This window comes from Mesoplodon mirus (assembly GCF_964341445.2).
Source record: "Mesoplodon mirus genome assembly, chromosome: 3".
NCBI classification, from domain to species: Eukaryota; Metazoa; Chordata; class Mammalia; order Artiodactyla; family Ziphiidae; genus Mesoplodon; species Mesoplodon mirus.
In genome coordinates, this window is record NC_138978.1 from 58,718,840 (window position 1) to 58,740,386 (window position 21,547).

At 43.0% G+C, this 21,547-nt stretch overlaps 1 protein-coding gene across 1 annotated transcript in view; it reads left to right on the forward strand.

Moving 5' to 3' along the window:
• Positions 1-469: 469 nt before the first annotated feature.
• Positions 470-21,547, forward strand: part of CACHD1 (cache domain containing 1) — a 218,511-nt gene continuing 197,433 nt past the window's right edge. Inside the window, exon 1 of the mRNA XM_082613088.1 lies at positions 470-789. Within this exon, the coding sequence (XP_082469214.1) occupies positions 550-789 (240 nt within the window). The 5' untranslated portion in view covers positions 470-549. The remainder of the gene's footprint in view (positions 790-21,547) is intronic.

Sequence of the window (21,547 nt, forward strand, 5' to 3'; positions counted from 1 at the left end):
CCCCGTCGCTGGCTTTCTTTCTTTCAGTGTGCTTTTTTTGTTTGTTTGTTTTTGTTTTTTTAAACCTCCCCCTCTCCCGCCTCGCTCGGGTGGCTGTCCCAGCATAGCAGCCCGATCGCCGCTCCTCCTCCGCGGGTGCAGCCGCCCGCCCTCGCCGCCGCCGCCTCCGCCTCGCTCGGCCGGGACCCGCGGGAAGCGAAAGCTCGGCGGCTCCGCCTGTCAGCCCCGCGGCCACGCACCCGGTGCGGACGCCGCAGCTCTTCCAGCCGCCCGCCGCACCGCGGGGGCCGCACCGGCGCCGGGGTCCCGCGGACGGCTGCTTCTTCTCCCGCCGCGGCCACCGGAGCCCGGAGATGGTGGCCGCCAGCGCTCCCGCGCCGTAGCTGGGCGCCCCCTAAGTTCGGGAGCCGCCGCGGCGCTGAGAGGCGGCTGCAGAAGGGCGAGAAAGTTTTGCCGGGTGCGCGGAGCGGGCCCTGGGCGCACCTCCCGGAGCTCCCTCCCCGCTTCCCGGCGCCTGGAGCCCGTCGGCGGGGAGTGGGGGTAGGCGGCATGGCCCGCGAGCCGGAGGAAGAGGAGGCGGCGGAGGCGGCCGCCCTGGCCCGCGGGGGTCGGGGCTCGCTCGGCCGGGCTGGGGCGCGGCGGCCGCCCCTCTGGCTGCTCTGCCTGGCCGCGGGCTGGCTGCTGGGCGCCGGGGCCGACGCCGACTTCTCCATCCTGGACGAGGCGCAAGTGCTGGCGAGCCAGATGCGGAGGCTGGCGGCCGAGGAGCTGGGGGTCGTCACCATGCAGGTAAGGGGCCCCCCCTCGCGCCCGCGAACTTGCCAGGCATCCCGCCTATGTCCTCCGCGCAGAGCCCGGTCCCATCCCCAGTACAGGTCCCCTTAAACGAGAACCGACCTCGCTGGCATGCACAGAGCCCCCTTTGCCCCGGACACCTCCGCCCTCCCTATGGACCCCCTGACTACACACCAACTCCTCTTCCAAACACTCGGGTCCCCTTCCCTTTCTCCTCTGCAGAAGCCCCTGCCCTTTGCACAGACCCATTTTCCCCGCCCCCCGGCACAGTTCCATTATCTCGGCAAGGATTCTCAGGTTCCCTCGCACCTCCTTTCCTAATTTGCACGCATTTCCCCGCAGTCTTTTTTACTCCTCTACCCCTGCAAATTCCCCTTCCCTCTTTGTGTACCCATCCCGGGACAGCCGGTCCCGCCTGGCCCGGATGATTTTCCGAGGCCCCCAGTGTACCCCCTTGATCACCTCTTCGGGTCCCCCAGACCTAGGCGCAGCAGTGGGCGCCGGGAGGGGAGGCATCGCTGCGTGCGCAGCAGCTCCAGGGCCACCTGGGGTCCCGGCTGAGAGCGGCCGAGAGAGTGAACTCCGCGCTCCCTTTCCCCGCCCGGGTGTATTGGGGGAGGGGCTGGCCTGGTAGACTCCGGGTAGATTCCCGACTCGTCCTGTGTGGTGGACTTTTTGTTGTTGTTGCTTTCCGCTGTCGCTGTTGTCGGTTGCGCGCTGTCGGCTGTTTTTGTTTTGTGTATGCCTTTTGTGGGGGGGGGGGGAGGAAAAAGGGAGCATAGTGAATAAGGTTCCCATTTCTCTAAATTGTTTACCAGGTCCATCCTCCCCAGGAGAGGAAGGGGGCTAAAGAAAGATTGCCCGAGGCTAGTAAGGAATCCTGAAGATGTTACTAATAACCAGTAGTAGTAAAAAAATTGCTAAACAGAAACCACCTGGAGATTCTATCTCGCCGTTATTTTAACCTCCTTGGCCCACTAGATTAGGAGGAGAGGTTGAGATGACATTCCGAGTCTGAAACCTTAGCTATAACATTCTTCCGTAAAATAACCTCATCCTCTTATGTCTTCTAACAATAATAACGGTGATGAATGTGGTCTTCGAAAGAGCGAAGTTTCCAGGAATGTGTTCTTGGAATAGGTTTCTGATTTCGATTCTACTGTGACCACCCTTCTACCTCCCACCGGGAGAGGTGTTTTAAAGTCACTTGGGACTCAGGTTTCTGATGTCCTTTTTTTTCTTTTTAATTTAAACCTCTCTCCCTAACCCTACCCCCCCCCCACCCCAGTCTCTTCCCAGGATGATACAGTTTTCCTAAAGCTAGTTCCACAGACCTTTACCGCTGTAGTGAAAGACTGTAGGGTTTTTTGTTTTGTTTTAGGAGTGAGGTGAGGCTGAGGAGTGGATGGTTTGCTTGAATGGCAATGCTGCGTTTATTTGCAGGCACCGGCCCTGAAGTGCAATAGAGTCTGATTTTTCTTCATGTGCATAATAGTAGACAAGCTTTTAAGATACGTCATTTAACTTTTCTATGCAGATCTTTTAGGTTCAGATTAAGTTATAATTTTTTCCATATGCGTTTTCTGATTTCTGAGGATTGCTGACAGAGATCTTAGGAGTGAAGTGACCTTTAGAGGAAATGAACTAAAATGTTAGGGATAAACGAGAATTTCTTTTTCCACTGATGAATGTTTCAATTCAGAGGACAAACAATTGCATTTTTGCATAGAGACCCTCTTTTAATAAAGGAAATTTAATACGTTGCAGTTTTGGACTGTGTTTGTAAGATTAGCAGGCATTTATCACCTTCATCCCATCACTAGGGCTGGACAAGGAACCTCAGGGTTTTTTTCCCCCTTCACCATATAAGCTAAGGACTAGCTTTTTCTAAGATGCTGACAGCAGTTTTACTGTTTCTCACCCGATCCTTGACAAAAGGTGAAATCGGATCCCAACACATTGTCATTCAGGTAGGGATCCAAAGCAAATGTAGTTTTAAAAGGCTTCCCTGTTGAAAAGGAGACACTTCAGAAAAAAAAGCTCTGATCAGTGGGGGGTTTGTGCCCAAATGGCCCTTTATCTCCTCCCAACTGGCCTCTTTCTAACACCTTTGCAACCTCATTGTGGAAACTGGCCTCCTGGGGACAGGGTTTTGTCTGGCAAAATGTGAAGTGGCTTCTCTCCTTTTTTTGAAAGGAGCAGCACATACTGTATTTAAATTCTTCTTCTTGAGCTGTACATTGATCTGCCACTTGCCTCCTTCTGGGAAAATTGGGGAAAGGGTCTCTTTTCAATTTTGTTAGACTGTCAGCTTTTGCGGGGAGGGAACACTTGTAAAAATCTAAGGCAGGTTAGATTTTTTGCCCTTAGAACAAAGGTTTCGAGCCTCACATTTTCCTCCGTAAACCTCTTGGATTTGTTCAATGTGTCTGAAATTATATGGGTTTAGCTGCCTAAAGTGCAGATAATATAGTCCTTCCTTGTGACATGTTGGATTTTATAGCTGTGGAGCTAATCTGTTGCTCAGAGGCAGGTAGCCTCATTTGGGCATTAAGGTGAGCAGGGTCAAACTTCCATCTGTGGATACGAGGGGGTTGGGGAGAGATGATGTCTCTTTGCAGAAAAAGAATGTCCTCCCTTGATTAAGGGATTGACTCTTTTCACTTGACCTTGGCATTTCCAGTACAGTGCAGACCTTTCAGGACAGCATCTTCTTTGACAAGAAACTTTCTGTCGGTCAGTTTATACATTAAAAGCCTATTTCCAGACTTCAGTTGCTGCTGCTGAAATTCTCCAAGGACCATTTTTAATTTTGAGAAATTGCAAAGTAGCCTTCCAAGGAGGCCTGTTGCCACCTCTCTCACAGGACAGGCACAAGGAGTAATTTTACAAAAACAAAACCCAGGCCTTCTTTCAGCACTGTAGTTTCCCATGGCATAGTTTTTGTGCTTGCTGATAGAGAAGACAGTTTGAAAAGCAATCTATCTTAAAGATTTTCTTGGAAAGGTTTTCTCATGGAGGCTGCCTGCTCATGTTTTTTTTTGTTGTTGTTGTGGTGGTTCCTTTTTAGTAATGGACAAAATTAAAAAAACAAAACAAAACAAAAACTCTAAATGATCTGCACCAGCTAATTTGCCCAGTGCCCTGGGAAAGCTGCCACTGAATACTGCCCCCCTGGCAGCAGACCCCATACATCATGGATAAAAGTCAAAAACCTAATCATCATCTCCTCAGGGGTCTCGTGGAGTGAAGCCATCAACGTTGAGATCTAGGGAGCAGAGAATGGCTGTGTCCAGGGAGGCTTGCCTCTGCTTTTTCATTCATGCAACAAGTTTTTATCGAAGAGCGTCGTGGAGTGGAAAGAACTCCACACTGGATTTTTGGAAACCTGGGTTCCAGCTCTGCCACTTGAGAAGTTGGGTGATCTTTATCTGCAAACCTGGAAATGATGATTCTTCCTAGAGGCCTGCTCTGTGGACCTAATGGCAATAGCGTGTGTGAAGGCACCTGCTGATGTGAAGCTGGGGCTGGGAACTGTTGATGGACGTGGTTGTTCTTAAATGGAGAAATATTCCTTGGAAGCTGGCTGAGCACAGAGCATTATGCTAGCTGGGTGTTTGGGGGATTTACAGGGAGGTATCGCAGCACAGCCCCTTAAGGAGTTTGCAACGTGCAGGCGGAGGTAAGGTTGCACAGGTAAAACAGTTAAGCAACAATGCCTGCTTGTTAGAAGGCATATCGGGCTCTGGGAGCCATTTCACCAGGCACTTATAAGGCCCATTTAACATTATATGACAATACAGGCTTCCTCACAGCAAGGGCCTGGCACACGTCCAGGGTGCCCGCCTTGACGTTAGCTCTAACTCAGCTCTGCTGGGCTGGGCATAGTCACTGTGAACTTGGCAGACACACTAGCAGGTTGGTTGGACAGCTGCTGTATGGGGCTTGGAAAAGGGGTGGGTGAGGAGGGTCCTTCCAGCAGGGACAGAAGAAATACCAGAAGCACAAACTTGAGCTTGAACTCAAATGGAAGAAAGAGCAGCAGCCAGGACAGTCATGACTTCAGAAACTGAAGGGCTCTGTAGGGGTGAGGTGTTGACTGAAAATATAGAGCAGTGTTGTAAATAGTGGCTACAGCTGAAAGTATAAGGGGAGGCCTTCTTTGTATGCCCTAGGACAGCGTTACGTAAGTTCATTTTTCATATTGGCATACATTCAACAAACATTTGGGGGAGGCTTCTATTCTCTGAGGGGCCTTGGGTTAGGCTAAGCTTGGGATACAAGGTAAATAAGGTCTGGTCCAGGCCCTGAAGTTCTCAACTGATGATGCAGACAGATAACAAAAGTAGGTGGTATGATACAGGGGTTAGGGAGAGGCAGAGAGGTGTTAGAAAGCAGTGGGCTAGTGCCATGGTAGAGAGAGGAACAGGGCATTACGGGAGTACAGAGGAGGGCTGCCGAAGCCCATCTGGTGAGGTAACAGAAGTTGGCTACTCCTCCCTTGGCCTTTTAAATGAACTGTCCACACACAGAGGCCAGTCCTGCAAGCAGAAACAGCCTCAGACATTAAGGGTAACCAAATCAGCAGTTCACCAGACATTTCTAATGTCCTTTGGTGGTACTGGACAAGGTAGCTGTTATATATTAAGCACCTGAAAAGGGGGGTGGCTGTGACTCTTGTACCTCTGCATATGGCCACACGTCTTATCTCATTTCTTTGGCCATCACGCCCAGAGTTTCTGTGGTTATTGGACATAAACATCTTTGTGGCTCTACTATAACTGCGTGCTGATTTGCAGTTATGTTTAGGCAAGGTTGGCATTTGCCCCTTAATCATGTCCACCATACCAGGAATGGCATGTTTTAGGATGATTTGAATGTGTACTTAGGCAATCGAGAATGTTTTAGGGATGAAATAATCACCTGTATTTGCAAATAATGTTGTTTGATTCTATGCCTTGTACGCAGTATAAGCCCTAGTGGGAAAACTGTGGCCTTGTTTTTTTCTGAGATTGAAGGTTTGGAGTAGAGGAAAATTGACCATTGGTAGATGACTTTGAGTTGAACTTGGTGAGAATGAGCGCAAGGAAAAGCATGTTGAATCACTTCTGAGGGACTCTCCCTGGTGCGCTTAGTACTTCCTCCCCTTGCTCTCCACTGATACCTGTCTTAGCTGGCATCGTCGCCTGTGCTTATGCTTTTCCTGCCAGTCGCACTTGAGCCTGGTGGGGTGTGGGGGAGGGGAAGGAGATGGTTTTACACTTTCTAACTTGGTGCTATTTCTGGTTGCTGCTTGAAGAGAGTTCCTTCCTTGAGCTTAAGTGGATGAGCAGACAGGAAACGTGCAGAACTCTGGAAGCTAGGTATTATGTGCAGTGGGATTTGTTTTGAATCTGCTTGAACCTGGTGTAAACGTGTATTGGAAGTCAAAAACGTATAAAGGGCGACAGTTTTGACTCAGCTAGTTATTAACTGTGTCACTTCCAGCATGTTATTAAATCACCCTGAACTTGAGTGTCTTTGTGCTTCATTTGGTTAATGGATGGAAGTATCTTTGAGCACAAGGTCTAACATAGGAAAAGTCAGTAAACAGAAATAAATATGGGACAGTTTATTTAGTGCCAGCGCACAGAACCTGGAAGCCAACAAACATGCAACTCCAGAGCCCGAATGAAACTGAAATCTAAGCTACATGTGGTCAGTCCTCTGGCCCAGGGGTTACCAAAGTGTGGTGCACGGATCTCAGGGATGTGATGCAAAACCATCCTTTGGGGCTTGTGAGGAAAGTATTAGACTGCTATTTATGGTTATTTATTTACTTTTAAGCTTTTAAATGCAGAGACTTGAAAAAATATACAGAAGTAAAGAGAATAGCAGAAGAATGCTCCTGTATCTCTCACCCAGCTTAAATAGCTATCAACTTGTGGTCACACTAGTTTCATATCTGCCTCTGCCTCCACATGCTCTTCCCCTCCCCCCCAGATTATTTTGAAGCAAATTCCAGGTATCACAGAATTTCATCCATAACATTTTTATTGCATCCTTATTTAATTTCTATATTAATGTTTTATAATATGCATAATATATTGCTGCACTAGTGTATAGAATTTGCAATCCATAAATACAAATATTTTGGAGGATATATACTTATAATTTTTTTTTTATAATGATGTGCCTGAGCAAAATGATCACTGTGTCCCCTAGCCCTTTACAAATAGCTAGTACCTTTGCCCAGCAGCCTCCTTTGCCTTCCATATGTAATGCCCAAGATTCTTTTGCATCTGACCCTCATTTTCATGCCTGGCTTTCCCCACGAGGCTGTGAGCTTCCATGTTTTCTTAGTGGCCAGCTTATAGTCTGAGCACATGTATTTGACTGATGCGCCACGGGCCCCTTCTTCTTACTCCTGCTTTCTCCCTCTTGCAGAGAAGGAAGGCAGGAGTGAGAAAGGAACAAGGCAAAATAAGCTGTGAGGGAGCGGGGGAGGTTGAAGAGGAAAAGCTGATTATATATGTAATTATCTTCTGATGAGTCTGTCAGCAGATATTCCCTGGGTGCCTTGTTGCAGAATCAGAGGCTGGGAGAGTGCAGGGAAAGTATAGGATACCCAGTGCTTTCCCTCCAAGAGCTGTGTCTTACCAGAGAGGCTAAACCAACTTGAATAGGTCAAGGCAGTATAGAAAGAAATGCTAAAATATGGGATCAAGGTTACACCAGGGGTTGCTAACTCTGACGTTGCCAGGGGTCAGTTAGACAGGATGAGTGAGGCGGGCCAGGTGTAGGTCAGTAGGGAACGGTGTTGGCTGTTGTAAACAGGAGGGCACGGATCAGGGCTGAAAGGAGGCAGCTGCTACTCAGCTTCTCCGATTGCTGCTCGGTGGCAATGAGGGTCCCGTGTTGCCACATGACTCACTTTTCAGGAGAAGCTGGGTATCTTGTTTTTAGGTGAAATCTCTTGATTCTTAAAATGTTGGCAAACAATTCACATTTAAAAAACAAAACAGGGCCTCCCTGGTGGCGCAGTGGTTGAGAGTCCGCCTGCCGATGCAGGGGATACGGGTTCGTGCCCCGGTCTGGGAGGATCCCATATGCCGCGGAGCGGCTGGGCCCGTGAGCCATGGCCGCTGGGCCTGCGCATCCGGAGCCTGTGCTCCGCAACGGGAGAGGCCACAACAGTGAGAGGCCCGCATACCGCGAAAAAAAAAAAAAAAACAAAAAACCAAAAAAAACCAAAACAAACAAACAAAACATTGTGTGGGCCAAAGCAAACATGCCTGTAGCCTGGATCAGGCCAGAGGCCACCAATTTGCAGTGTCTGGATTAGAATTATTCAGTGAGCTCCAGGAGAGAAAATCAGTGCTTGTGTGTAAAGGTTATGGGGAAGCAAGTTTCTATATGATAGAAAGGACACCTTTCTGATAGAAGAGTTCTAAATTGGATTGCTTTAGGAGATGAGCTCCCTGTCATCCTAATTACTTAAACAAATGGTCATCGAATGTTTTTTTTTTTTTTTTCTTTTTTTTGCGGTACGCGGGCCTCTCACTATTGTGGCCTCTCCCGTTGTGGAGCACAGGGTCCGGACGTGCAGGCTCAGCGGCCATGGCTCACGGGCCCAGCTGCTCCGCGGCATGTGGGATCTTCCCGGACCGGGGCACGAACCCGTGTCCCCTGCATCGGCAGGCAGACTCTCAACCACTACGCCACCAGGGAAGCCCGGTCATCAAATGTTTATTTGGTGCCAGGCACTATGTTTGTATCTACATATATCTACATATGGAGGCAGCCATCGGTTAATTTCCAAGGCAGTGAATGGTATGAGAAAGGAGGTTCCGGATGCTTGGAGAAAGTATGTCAGAGATGTTAACCCATTTGGGGGGGTGCAGAGGGATTCTGGAAAGCTTTCCAGGAAAAGTAGAATGAATAGGAGTTGTTTAGTCAGAGAGTGCAGTTCCCAGAAGTCTCCTTTGTGATGACGCCTTCAAGGAGTGGAAAAATGGCCTTAAGATTTGGAGTTTAGAGAGCTGGAGGGAAGGGAGGGTGCAGGAAGAGGTCAGAAGTAGACAGAAGTCAGGTAGTGGGTCCTTGGATCCTTCATGTCCGTCAAGACACATGGCAGGTAACAGAGCACCCAGTTTATACCAGCTTAAACAAGTAAGTACTGCCTCATGCAATTGAACAGTCTAGGGGAGATCTTTGGGCAGGGCTAGATGAGGGCTCAGTGTGGCCGTACCCTCCTTCCTTCCATTCTCGTAGGTTCTCCCCTTTGTTTCAACATGGCTGGCAGTAGCTTCTTAGTGTTTCAGTTGGGAACTAGCTGCTGCTTGTGCCTGAGTCTCTTGTCTTTGGAGGAGATGTGCTCTGGGCGGGGGGGTGGGGGTGGGGGCGGAAGAGGAACCTGGAGAAATGAGGAGCTTGGTGCCTAGAAAGCTCAGCTGAAGTGATTTAGGATGCAGGCACCATTAGCAGCCACCACATCCCATGGCCTGCTCCGTACCGAGGTTCTGTCTCCCCCAGTACAGTTCCGGGAGGGCCTGCTTTGCGGTCTCCCTGCTTCTGGCCTGCACACAGGCTGGCTGGCCTCCCACTGTGGTCCTGTGGCCTGCCCTGAGCGGCTGTACAAACCCAGGCTCAGCAGGCCTGCCCTGGGCATGCCTTTTCTCCCTGACCTGTCAGATCCACGGATCACCGGGTGCCATGAGAACTGGGAAGAACCAGAGAGAAGGTCAGATCTACCTCTCGCATTTTACAGATGAGGAACGGAGGCCCACTGGAGAGTGGCTCTCTGGAGGTTACACCAGTAGTACGTGTGGTAGACTTAGAACTCAGGTCTTGGTTTTAGGGTTCTTGCTCTTTGACCTTTTTCACAGTTCTACCCCATGGCAGCTCCATTTTCCTAGAGAAGATTGCCTTAAAATGGAAAGGAAACTTGACTTAAGAACCTTTACGTTCCTCTTTTGAAAAAAACTGTTTGGCTTATTTCTTTTATGGTTGAGAATTTAAAGCTGATAGTCTAATTTGACAGCTAACTGGGTTTTGTTTTGTTTGTTTGTTTGTTTTAAAGCTACTTAAATACCTAGAAGTCAGTGAGCCACTGAAGAAATACAGAAATTCTGAGACTTACCACAATGTTAGATATTTTTTGATATTTTTTAAAAGAACAAATTTAAGTGGTCAATAGCTATTTATAATTGTGGACCTGTACCACCAAAGTATATTTTTTAATTAAAAAGGTAAAGCAGAAAAAGAAAACAAAACTTTAAGGGAGGAACAACTTTGGTTTTTTGGTATTTATATAAAAGCTACAGAAGGAAATTACACCTGTAATTTTCAGGCAGAGTGCTATTTTAGAATTGAATTTTGGGACTGCATATCTCTCCCCAGTTATTTGAAGTATGAAGTTCTTTCTTTCTTTGAAAATTGTAATAGTATCATTACTTTGGAGCGGTTGTTTATTTGATTTGATAATGAAACAATAAATGTCATTTGAATGCCTCTTTACCTTGCCCACTTTGTTCTGAATTCAAAAGAAGTTTTCCCCTACTTCAGATTTACATAGTCACATGATTTCTCAGTTAATTACAGTTAGAAAAGTTCCAACACCCAAATACCAGCGTGGGTCCACTGAAAAGTAGCTTCTGGTCTGTATATCCCTGGAAATAGTGTCCTTTATTGTCATTGTAGTATAGAAGCCAGTGGGGGAAATTCTTATCCATTGTACATGATAACCTCCTGGTTCTGTTCCAACCATAACAGTTATTTTAAAGGCTCGGTCAAAGCCCAAGACTCCAGCACTTTTTTTTTTTTTTCTGGATTCCCCTTGGATATTTTTTTTTAATTTTATTTTTTGCATCGAGTATTTGAAGAGATACTTTGAGGCCCTGGTGGAAGGGCAGTGAACATCAGCAAGCCAGTGAGAATGAACCTGAATTTTTAATTAGGCTTTGAGTTGTTTCTGCAAAGTGTGGAGACATCATTAGTGATGTAAGTCTTGTTGCATTAGCAGAGACTGACATTTCACTTCAAACGGGGAGAGTGCAGCTGTCCTGTGCAGATAAAAGTTGCCAAGTGCAGAATAGCAAGGTGGATTGGTAGATAATTAGCTGTCCCACATTACTGCAGTGTGGAAGAAGCCTGCCAGTCATGGGCAGGAAGGAGGAATTATTAGCGGGAGAAAATCCAAGTGTGTCATAAAGCACTTTGGAATCACTTCAGCTGTGGCAGAGCTGATAAGGAGTATGTTAAGGAAACAAGACAAACTGAGCCTAGTATATGATGGCCAGCTTTCTTTTTTTTTTTTTTAAACAAATCTTAATTCAAAAGAGGAATAGCCAGAAATTAATGATCCATAAATACTCTGAAGTACAGATTCATCAGTCTGCCCTGACTCTGCATATAAAATAATTAACCAGCTTAAAATAGTCTTCATAGTTCCATGTCACTTGAAAATAAAGTAAGGATTCTAAATAGGAAAAAAAAAATCACAGGGAGACCATAAAGTCTTAACAATTACAGTTCTGTGTATAACCATGAAAAGATATTTGAAGAAGAAATTTTGAAGTCTGTCACCTCCCTGATATGTGTTACAGTATTTATAAATGATTTGAGGATATTTTTATGTCCTTATGGGTGGTGCACGTGTTAAAAGTTTTGCTGTTATCTTCGCATGCATCTCTGGGAATGAGCAGTGTAGAAAGACCTGTTGGGTTTCTTATCAGACATTTGCTAATTCACATGAAACTTCATGGGATTTTTTCTGTGCACTGGATTGCACCCTCGGTCCCTATCAGGATCCTGGATGCTGTGTCCTAATTCCACCCATGTTTCTTGATTGGCTTTCTCCAAAGCCTGTGCTTCTCCTGGCAGCCCAGGGACAGGAGGTGCTAAAGTACTCAAGGTGCTGCGTTCTGCTTGGATGGTGTCCTCTCTGAATGAGGGCTACGCTTGGCTGCTGTAGGAGAGCCAGATTTCTGCTTTTGCTGCTTGTTTGCTCCCTCTCTTGGGAACTGTCTCTGGGTTGTTCCTGCCCTGAGCAGTTTTGGAGAAAGTCTGGAGAACTGAGGTTTTGGGCAATCTTGGCTAAGGGATCCAGAGCAGGTTTCACTGACCCTACGTGAACTGGGGATATTTGCCCCTTTTGTAGTCCTTGGCGGGGACTAGACTGTGTGCTGACTTGTGAACCTTTTCATTAGTTATGGGTTGGTATCCCAGAGTTAGTGTAAATTCAGATGACCAAGGAGGCCTGGACATTTTTATTTGCATCCATGTGTAATCAGTTAATAAATGCGGGCAAGAGTTGCAAACAGTAAAGCTTTGTACAGATGAGGACTATTAGAGTGTAAGCTCTCACAAGAAAGAGCCCAGATTTATTCATCTGTATAGTCCTGGTCTGTTAACACAGTCTCTGGCACATGGCGAGGACTCAGAAAAGGTCTGGACTACTGAAATTGTGTGGTCATCTTTAAACAGTAGATTTTGTAACTTTCTAATACTATTCTGAATTTAGCTTTTGCTACTATGTTTGTTTCATTACCTAGTCTAGACTTAAGTGAAATGTCTTGAGCCTACACTTGCTACTGAAGATTTAAAATGTTTCAGATGAGTGACAGTGTCTAGCAGAGTAAGCACATCAAGACTCTAAGTATTAGTTGGTTCTGGTGTCTAATTTCTTCATGTTAGAGAAAGCTTAGGTATGTATATCGGGGCCACTTAGGAATATAAAATATACAAAAATGTGTGTGTACTTGCAAATTATGTACTTAGAGCTACTTAATCCTAGAGGTTAAATTCATCAGTTAGTTCATTTAACGAATATGTATTGAGCACATACTATATGCCAGGTACTGTACTTGGATTTGAGTTCATGGTTAACACAAGAGAGACAGGATCTCTACTCTTACAGAGTGTACCACCTACTAGGGGAAATAGACATTAAAAAAGTAATCATATAAATAAACATAAGTGATACACTTTTTGAGTAATGTTATGAAGGAAACAAGGATTATTAGAAAGACACCAGGGAGATCTTTTAGAAATATGTCAGATATGTTGCTTCTCTGCTTAAATCTCTCTAAAGGCTCCCATCTGACTCAGAGTAAAATCCAAAATTACAGTGGTCTTCACAGCCAGTGTGATCTGGCCCCTGATATCTTTGTGGCCTTATTTTTTATCTCCCCTTCACCCACCCAGGTCCCGCGGGCCCCCCCATTCCCAACACTTTTATCTCCTCTTCACCCACCCAGTTCCCGCGCCCCACCCCCACCCCCGTTCCCGACACACAATGTTCCTCTAATGCTCCAAGCACGCACTTGCCCCAGAGCCTTTGTACTTGCTCTTCCTTTTGTCTGGGAAGAGCAAAAAACCTTTTCCTGCCCATCTTCTTTACAACAGTATCCTCCCTTGCCTCTCCTTACTCTGCCACCTTACCCCATTCATTTTGTTTGTCATGCCCCTTAAGTTCCCACAGGTAAGCTTTGTATTATTCACTGCTGTTTTCTTATGGAATGCTGCTTGGCATTTAGAATTACTCAACAAATACTTAACTGGATAAGGTGAGTGGGAGTGACAACTCTGGACTGGATGGCATGGGAAGGAATCAGAGGAGGTGATTCAAAGGAGGAGCCAATCAGAGGAGAGGTGGGAGTGGGGCTAGCAAACGAAGGGGGAGCCAGTCAGGGAGGGCAAGGGCTAGCATTGGAACAGAGGGAAGAGCCTTTGTAGAGGTCTTGAGGCCAAACTTTGGCATACTTAAAGAACTGAAAGAAAGCCAGGTGGCTGACTTATTAGCCTGCCAACAGAAAGATGATGCAAATGAGGAATGTGAACCTTATTTCTAATCAATGCAAGTGTAATTGTTTCCCTATAACTCTTTTGATCATGCCTTTACTGATAAGGACCTATTCGAAGGGTGAAGATGCACGATGAAAGACCCTGGATCTGTAGAGGTCTGGAGGTTGGAAAATCTGTGGCAGGTCATTTGTTTCTCTCTTGCAACAGAGGGAAGGAGAGAGGGAGGGGGAAAGGGGGTGGGAGATTACCGCTTCCTGAAAAATTTAAATGTGGCTTCATTCTTCTACACCTATAAATTTAAAAAAATGCTCATACTTCCCATGTTATTCTTTTTCTTGGAAGGGGAGGAAAAACAACTAGAGCAAACTCTGAATACAACAATGAAGTCCTGCAGTAATGACTTAGATGTACTTCCCCCCCATTGTATTGCATTCATTCAGATAGACAGATAGATTTACACACAGTAAAATGTACTGTTTTTTCTCCCCGCAGATAGCAATGATCACTTTTTAATGGGGCCTTTAAATTTTAGAACCAAATCTTTGTGAAGTGGGTCGAACATGTTTTCATTTTAATTTAAAAATTGTAAAATGTACATAACATAAATTTTTTTATCTTCATCTTTTTTAAGGGTGCAGCTGTGGCATTAAGTACATTCACATTGTTGTGCAGCCATTACCACCATCTACGTCCAGAACTTTTTTGTCTTCCCCAACTGAAACTCTGTACCCATTAAACAGTAACTCCTCATTTCCCCCTCCCCCCAACCCCTGGCAACCACTATTTACTTTCTACCTCTATGAATTTGACTACTTTAGGTACCTTGTATATGTGGAATCATACAATATTTGTCCTTTTGTGGCTTATTTCACTTACCATGTCTTCGGGGTTCATCCATGTTATGGCATGGATCAGAAGTTCCTTCCTTTTTACAAAACCGTAATTCAAAAAGACACACGCACCCCTATGTTCATAGCAGCACTACTCACAATAGCCAAGAAATGGAAACAACCTAGATGTCCATCAACAGATGAATGGATAAAGAAGATGTGATACACATATACAATGGAATACTATTTAGCCATAAAAGAGAATGAAATTATGCCATTTGCAGCAACATGGAGTGATCTAGAGATTATCATACCAAATGAAGTAAGTCAGAGAAAGACAAATATCATATGATATCGCTTATGTGTGGAATCTAAAATACAACACAAATGAATTTATATACAGACAGACTCACAGATATAGAGAACAGACTTGTGGTTGCTAAAAGGGGCAGGTGTAAGGGAGGAATGGATTGGGAATTTGGGATTAGCAGATGTAAACTATTATATACAGAATGCGTAAACAACAAGGTCCTACTGTATAGCACAGGAAACTATATTCAATATCTTGTGATATATATATACATATATATTCATATATACACATAACTGAATCACTTTGTACAGAAGAAATTGTGAATCAACTATACTTCAATAAAATAAAATAAAAATAAATTCCTTTTTTAAGGCTGAATAATATTCTATTGTAAATATATATCATTATTTTGTTTGTCCATTTATCCATAGGTGGTCCCTTGGGTTGCTTCCACCTTTTGGCTACTGTAAATAATGCTACTTTGAACATGAGTGTATAGATACTTGTTTGAGTCACTGCTTTCAATTCTTTTGGGTATATACCCAGAAGTAGAATTGCTATATCATATGATAATTCTATGTTTAATTTTTGACAGAGAGTCATACTGTTTTCCATAGTGGCTGCACCATTTTACATACTTATCAGCAATTCACAAGAATTCTCATTTCTTCCCATTCTTGCCAACATTTGTTTTTGTTTACAGTAGCCACTCTAATGGGTGTGAAAATGTACTCTTTCTGGTGTAGAGTTCCATAAAATTTGGTAAATGCACATCATGTAACTCTCACTGCAATCCAAATGCAGAAGTTTCATCACCCTTCAAAATTCTCTGTTGCTCTTTTTAGTCATTCCTTCCCCTCCCCCACTCCTCAACTTGCTTTGCCTGAAAACCATCTCCATCTCTAATTTGCTTTTTCCAGAGTGTCATATAAATGGAGGCATTACAGTATGCATTTTGAGTCTGGCTTTTTAAATTTAGTATAATGCATTTGAAATTCATCCATGTTATGTATATGAGTAACTTATTCCTTTTTATTGCTGAGTAGAATTCCACTGTGTGGATGTACCACAGTTTGTCTATCCATTAACCAATTGAAAAACATTTGGATTTTTTGAGGCCATAAATCTATAAATATTCTTACTGTAAACATTCCCAATACAAGTTTTTGTTTGAACATAATTTTTCATATTTCTAGGGGTGGGATTACGATGTTAAGTGTATGTTAAACTTTGTTAGAAACTGCTAGTCTGTTTTCCAAAGGAGCTATCTCATTATGTATTCCCACTAACAATGGATAAAAGTCCTGGTAGCTCCACAGCCTCACCGGAACTTGATTGGGTCAGTCATGTTAATGTTAGCCATGGTAAAATGTGTGAAGTGGTATCTCATTGTGGTCTTAAAGAACATTTCCCTAATGAGTAATGGTGCTGAACATTTTTTCATGTGCCTATTTGCTATTAGTATATCTTTTTTGGTGCAATATCAAAACCTTTGCCCACTTTTAAATTGGGTTATTTCCTTTTTTTCATTATTAAAAAAAATGATTTACTGATTTTTAAATTAAATTTGTAGATTTGTACAATGATTATTACCATCTAGTTTTATTTTCATTACTCCTGAAGGTTCCTATGTGCCTGTTGAGTTTTGAGAGGTACTTAGAAAAAATATTCAGATGTACTTTTAATTTTCTTATGAGTGCCAGATTCTACTACAAGTTGTTTTTTTGAATTTTATTTTTTTATGCAGCAGGTTCTTATTTAAATTATCTATATTATACATATTAGTGTATACATGTCAATCCCAATCTCCCAATTCATTACACCACCACCACCACCACCCACCACTTTCCCCCCATTGTGTCCATATGTTCGTTCTCTACATCTGTGTCTCTATTTCTGCCCTGCAGACTGGTTCATCTGTACCATTTTTCTAGGTTCCACATATATGTGTTAATATATGATATTTGTTTTTCTCTTTCTGACTTACTTCACTCTGTGTGACAGTCTCTAAATCCATCCATGTCTCTACAAATGACCCAATTTCGTTCCTTTTTATGGCTGAGTAACATTCCATTGTATATACATACCACATCTTCTTTATCCATTCATCTGTCGATGGATACTTAGTGTTGGAAGATTTTTAATCACAGTTTCAATTTCATTACTTGTGATTGGTCTCTTCATATTTTCTGTTTCTTCCTGGTTTAGTCTTGGAAGGCTATACCTTTCTAAGAATATGTCCATTTCTTCCAGGTTGTCCATTTTATTGGCATAGAGTTGCTTTTAGTAGTCTCTTACGATTCTTTGTATTTCTGTGATGTCCATTGTAATTTCTCCATTTTCATTTCTAATTTTATTGATTTTAGTCCTCTCCCTCTTTTTCTTGATGAATCTGGCTAAAGGTTTATCAATTTTGTTTATCTTCTCAAAGAACCAGCTTTTAGTTTTATTGATCTTTGCTATTGTTTTCTTTGTTTCTATTTCATTTATTTCTGCTCTGATCTTTATGATTTCTTTCCTTCTACTAACTTTTGGTTTTGTTCTTCTTCTCTAGTTCCTTTAGGTGTAAGGTTAGATTGTTTATTTGAGATTTTTCTTGTTTCTTGAGGTAGGCTTGTATTGCTATAAACTTCCCTCTTAGAACTGCTTTTGCTGCATCCCATAGGTTTTGGATTGTCGTGTTTTCATTGTTATTTGTTTCTAGGTATTTTTTGATTTCCTCTTTGATTTTTTCAGTGATCTCTTAGTTATTTAGTAATGTACTGTTTAGCCTCCATTTGTTTGTGTTTTTTATGTTTTTTCCCCCTGTAATTGATTTCTAATCTCATAGCATTGTGGTTGGAAAGATGCTTGATATGATTTCAGTTTTCTTAAATTTACTGAGGCTTGATTTGTGACCCAAGATGTGATCAATCCTGGAGAATGTTCTGTGTGCACTTGAGAAGAAAGTGTAATCTGTTGTTTTTGGATGGAATGTTCTATAAATATCAATTAAATCTATCTGGTCTATTGTGTCATTTAAAGCTTGTGTTTCCTTATTAATTTTCTGCCTGGATGATCTGTCCATTGGTATAAGTGAGGTGTTAAAGTCCCCCACTCTTACTGTGTTACTGTGGATCTCCTCTTTTATAGCTGTTAGCAGTTGCCTTATGTATTGATATAAGTTGCTTTTTTAAGTGACATTGTTTTCACAAGAAATTTGCTTTCACAGCTTAAAGAATAATGGTGCCCAGGATTAGAAAGAATCAAGTATAATCTAGGATAGATAAAAATCTTTAAAAGAGAATTCAGAAATTTTCAGTTCTTGTTTTCAGCAAGAAAGAAAGCATTATATAAGAGCTTTGGTTAATGTGTCCTGAGTAGAGTTGTAGGTTTAATCAGTCAAACTTAGTAACTATTGACTGACCTCCTGTACTCCTGTACACCTCAGCACTGTTCTAGGTGTGGGGTACAGTGATAAACAGAACTCAGTCCCTGCCTTTGGGAGGCTTGCCTTCTGGGAGAGTGAGATAAATATTTAAGCATGCAAAAATTAAATGAAAATGACACTAGACCCTGATCAGTTCTGTGAAGGAGTTAAATTAGGCCACTGTGCCATTTAAAGGAAGCCTCCTGGGGGAGCTGAGACTTAAATGGGCTTGGGGAGGTAGACCTGGGAGGAGCTGGGAGAAGGAGTAGGAAGCACAGGGACTGAGAGGAGAATGGGTTGGTGTGTTTGAGAGGCTGAGAGGAGGCACTGTAGGAGGGTGGGAGTGGAGGAGGAGGAGAGAGGATAGTTACAGTGGAAACCAAAGAGTTTGGATTTTATTCTGGCTGAAATGGGAAGCCATTGGAGGATTTTAGGCAGAGAGTGACGTGGTTGTGATTGAATTTTGCTTCAGAAATATCCCTCTGGCTATTGGGTACCTTGGTTGTATGTGGTGGGGATGGGGAAAGGAAGCAATGGAGGCAGGGAGACCATTAGAGTAATGATGGTATGTGTTCTTCATGGACAGGTAGGTATTGCCACATTTACCTTTGTGATTTCATTTAAATATGATGAAACTGTGTTATTTAATGCTTTACATCAACAAAGGCCCACTGGACCAAGGCTGTGATTTGAAAGAAAGTAGACAGCTGCCATAGAAGAACAATTCAAGAAAATAAGACTTTTCAATATAGAATATATGAGTCAACAGTGGTAATCTCTTTCCTGTGTACAGATACTCTACCAAGTGATTGATCATCAAAGGCGGTTGAGATCGTAGCTTACCAGCTATGTAACTTTTGATAAGTCCTTTTTCCCTCTTCAGAGCCTCAGTTTTCTCACTTTATAAATAGAAAAATAATACTTGCCTCAAGCCTGGGCTGTTGTAAGGGTGGCCATGTGTGTATGTCATAGACCCCTCATTATCATTGTCTGTGGTTCTGTTAGGATGTTTTGAACTGCAAGTAACAACCCATCCCAACAACCCATGAAACTGCCTTAAAGGATAAAGAGTTTGTTGGCTTAAGTAACTGAAAGATTTATATATAATGTGAACTTTCAGGCACTGTTTGATTGGAGGCAGGCTCCATTTGTCCACCCCCACCCCAATATCCCCCTGGCTCTATCACCCTCTAGGAGTTAGCTAACCTTCAGGCTGGCTTTGCCTGTAGTAAAATAAGTTCAGTGATCCCAGGTCTCCCTGGGGACATCAGACTCTTCAGCAGAGGACAACACCTCCCCTGTCTCGTAGGAAGCCTTGGCTTCGTTCTGATTGGACCTTACTGTGGTTACTGGAATGCAAGAGGATGGGATGACATTCGTTTGTGCCAATCAGTTCCTGTTCCTAGAGCTGGGCATGGGATTGATTCCACCCACATCTCATGACAGCTACATAATTGAGTGATTTGGACAGCAAGAAGATAACACAAATGTTCACTATAGTTATCTCTGTCATCATTCCAGTGACAGTAGAATATGGGAATGATTTTCTTTATTTTGGCTGGTGTCTTATTTATGGTGGACTCCATCCTCCGGCCCCCCCCTTAAAAATTATTTACTGATCACTTACATGAAAAATAGGTATGGTATCATGTCAGTATGATGATCTGGGACTGCTTAGTCTATTTGGTTAATAGAAGAATCCAAATCAATTAGTTTAGAAGGCCATTCTAATAATTTCTATATTAGAATATAATTTTAGCTTTATGTGAGGTGATTATGGTTTGGAATTACCCATGCTGGTGGAGTTTACATTTTATGAAGACTACAAGTACATCTTAATATGATTTATAGACAGAATCATGTTTCTAAGCACCCGGTGGCAGCTTTATAATTTGTGTTTTGCAAATTTTGGTTTTTTGACCAATCTCCGTGTGCTTTTCCCTAATTTTTCTGGTTTGGCTGTATCTGTTCCACAGTGATTTTTAGAAAAGTCATGAAGAGAATTGCTACTTTAGGGTGTGGTAATTAAACAGCCTGCATTTAGTTCATTTGGTTATTGAAATGAAATAATAGTTAATATATTTTCAAGTGAATAGAAATACAAAGTTTATTGAATTTTAATAAACAAATTTTGAGAGATTTATAGTTTGAACATAAATACAAAGTATTGGATTTTTAATAAATGATTTTTGAGAGATTTATAATTATGAGAATAATTACCATCTATTTTGGACAAAGTTATCGAGAATCCATTGTTCAGGGAATCTCATTTTGACATGGTAAAATATTATCAAGGAGGTAAAGTATGAAAAGTATCCTTTTTTAGTTTACCCTCCAAAAATCTGTCTTCTGTTTGAGTTGATTCAAGAGTTATAGGACTTGAATGTAACACAGTGAACTTCTTGTTGAATTTTCATTTAGCATGTTCATATATTATTGAAGTAAAGATTTGTGGTGCCAGTCCCAAAATATCTGACGTTGAATCAAGAGATGGAAAGCCTGCTAACATAACCGCCATTGTTCCTCCATCCGTTCTTTTAATCCACTTAAAATGTGCATACAATCTATCAAGCAGTATGGCTTATTCAGTAATTTTAGGTACCTTCCATTTCATTAGAATTTCATTTTTATACATTGGTTCTCTTGGTTATGAGACTAAGATCAAAACTGTATAGACATTGGACTGTTTCTTTTTTTTTATAATGGAGGGAGTCTTTTTTTTAATTAAATTGTATTTATTTTTTGGCTGCGTTGGGTCTTTGTTGCTGTGCGGTCTTTCTCTAGTAGTGGTGAGCGGGGGCTACTCTTCGTTGTGGTGTGCGGGCTTCTCATTGTCGTGGCCTCTCTTGTTGTGCAGCACGGGCTCTAGGCCCGTGGGCTTTAGTAGTTGCAGCACATGGGCTCAGTAGTTACAGCATGCAGGCCCTAGAGCACGTGGGCTTCCATAGTTGTGGTACGTGGGCTCACTAGTTGTGGCGCACGGGCCTAGTTGCTCCACAGCATGTGGGGTCTTCCCGGACCAGTGATCAAACCGTTGTCCCCTGCATTGGCCAGAGGGAAGTCCTGGGACTGTTTCTTCTTAGTTTTCTCATCAGATTAGGATTCTATAGATGCTTTTTTCCCTCAAAACATTCATATCACTACATAACACCTTTTCAACTTAAGAAATGATTCTTGCAGCTAAACAATTTAACCAGGAAAATTAAGTAAATGATGAAATAAGTAATCCTTCATTTCACTATATTTAATGTCTACTACTAGTTAGGCATTCTTGTAGATGTTGAAGACAGGAGTCAACAAAATACAATCCTGCTTTCCTAGAGCAGACATTCTACTGGGGTGATTAGTAAGCAGGCTGGGAACAGCAGGGAGACAAGGGTCAGTTCAGGGAAACTATGTGAATGCAATGGTCAA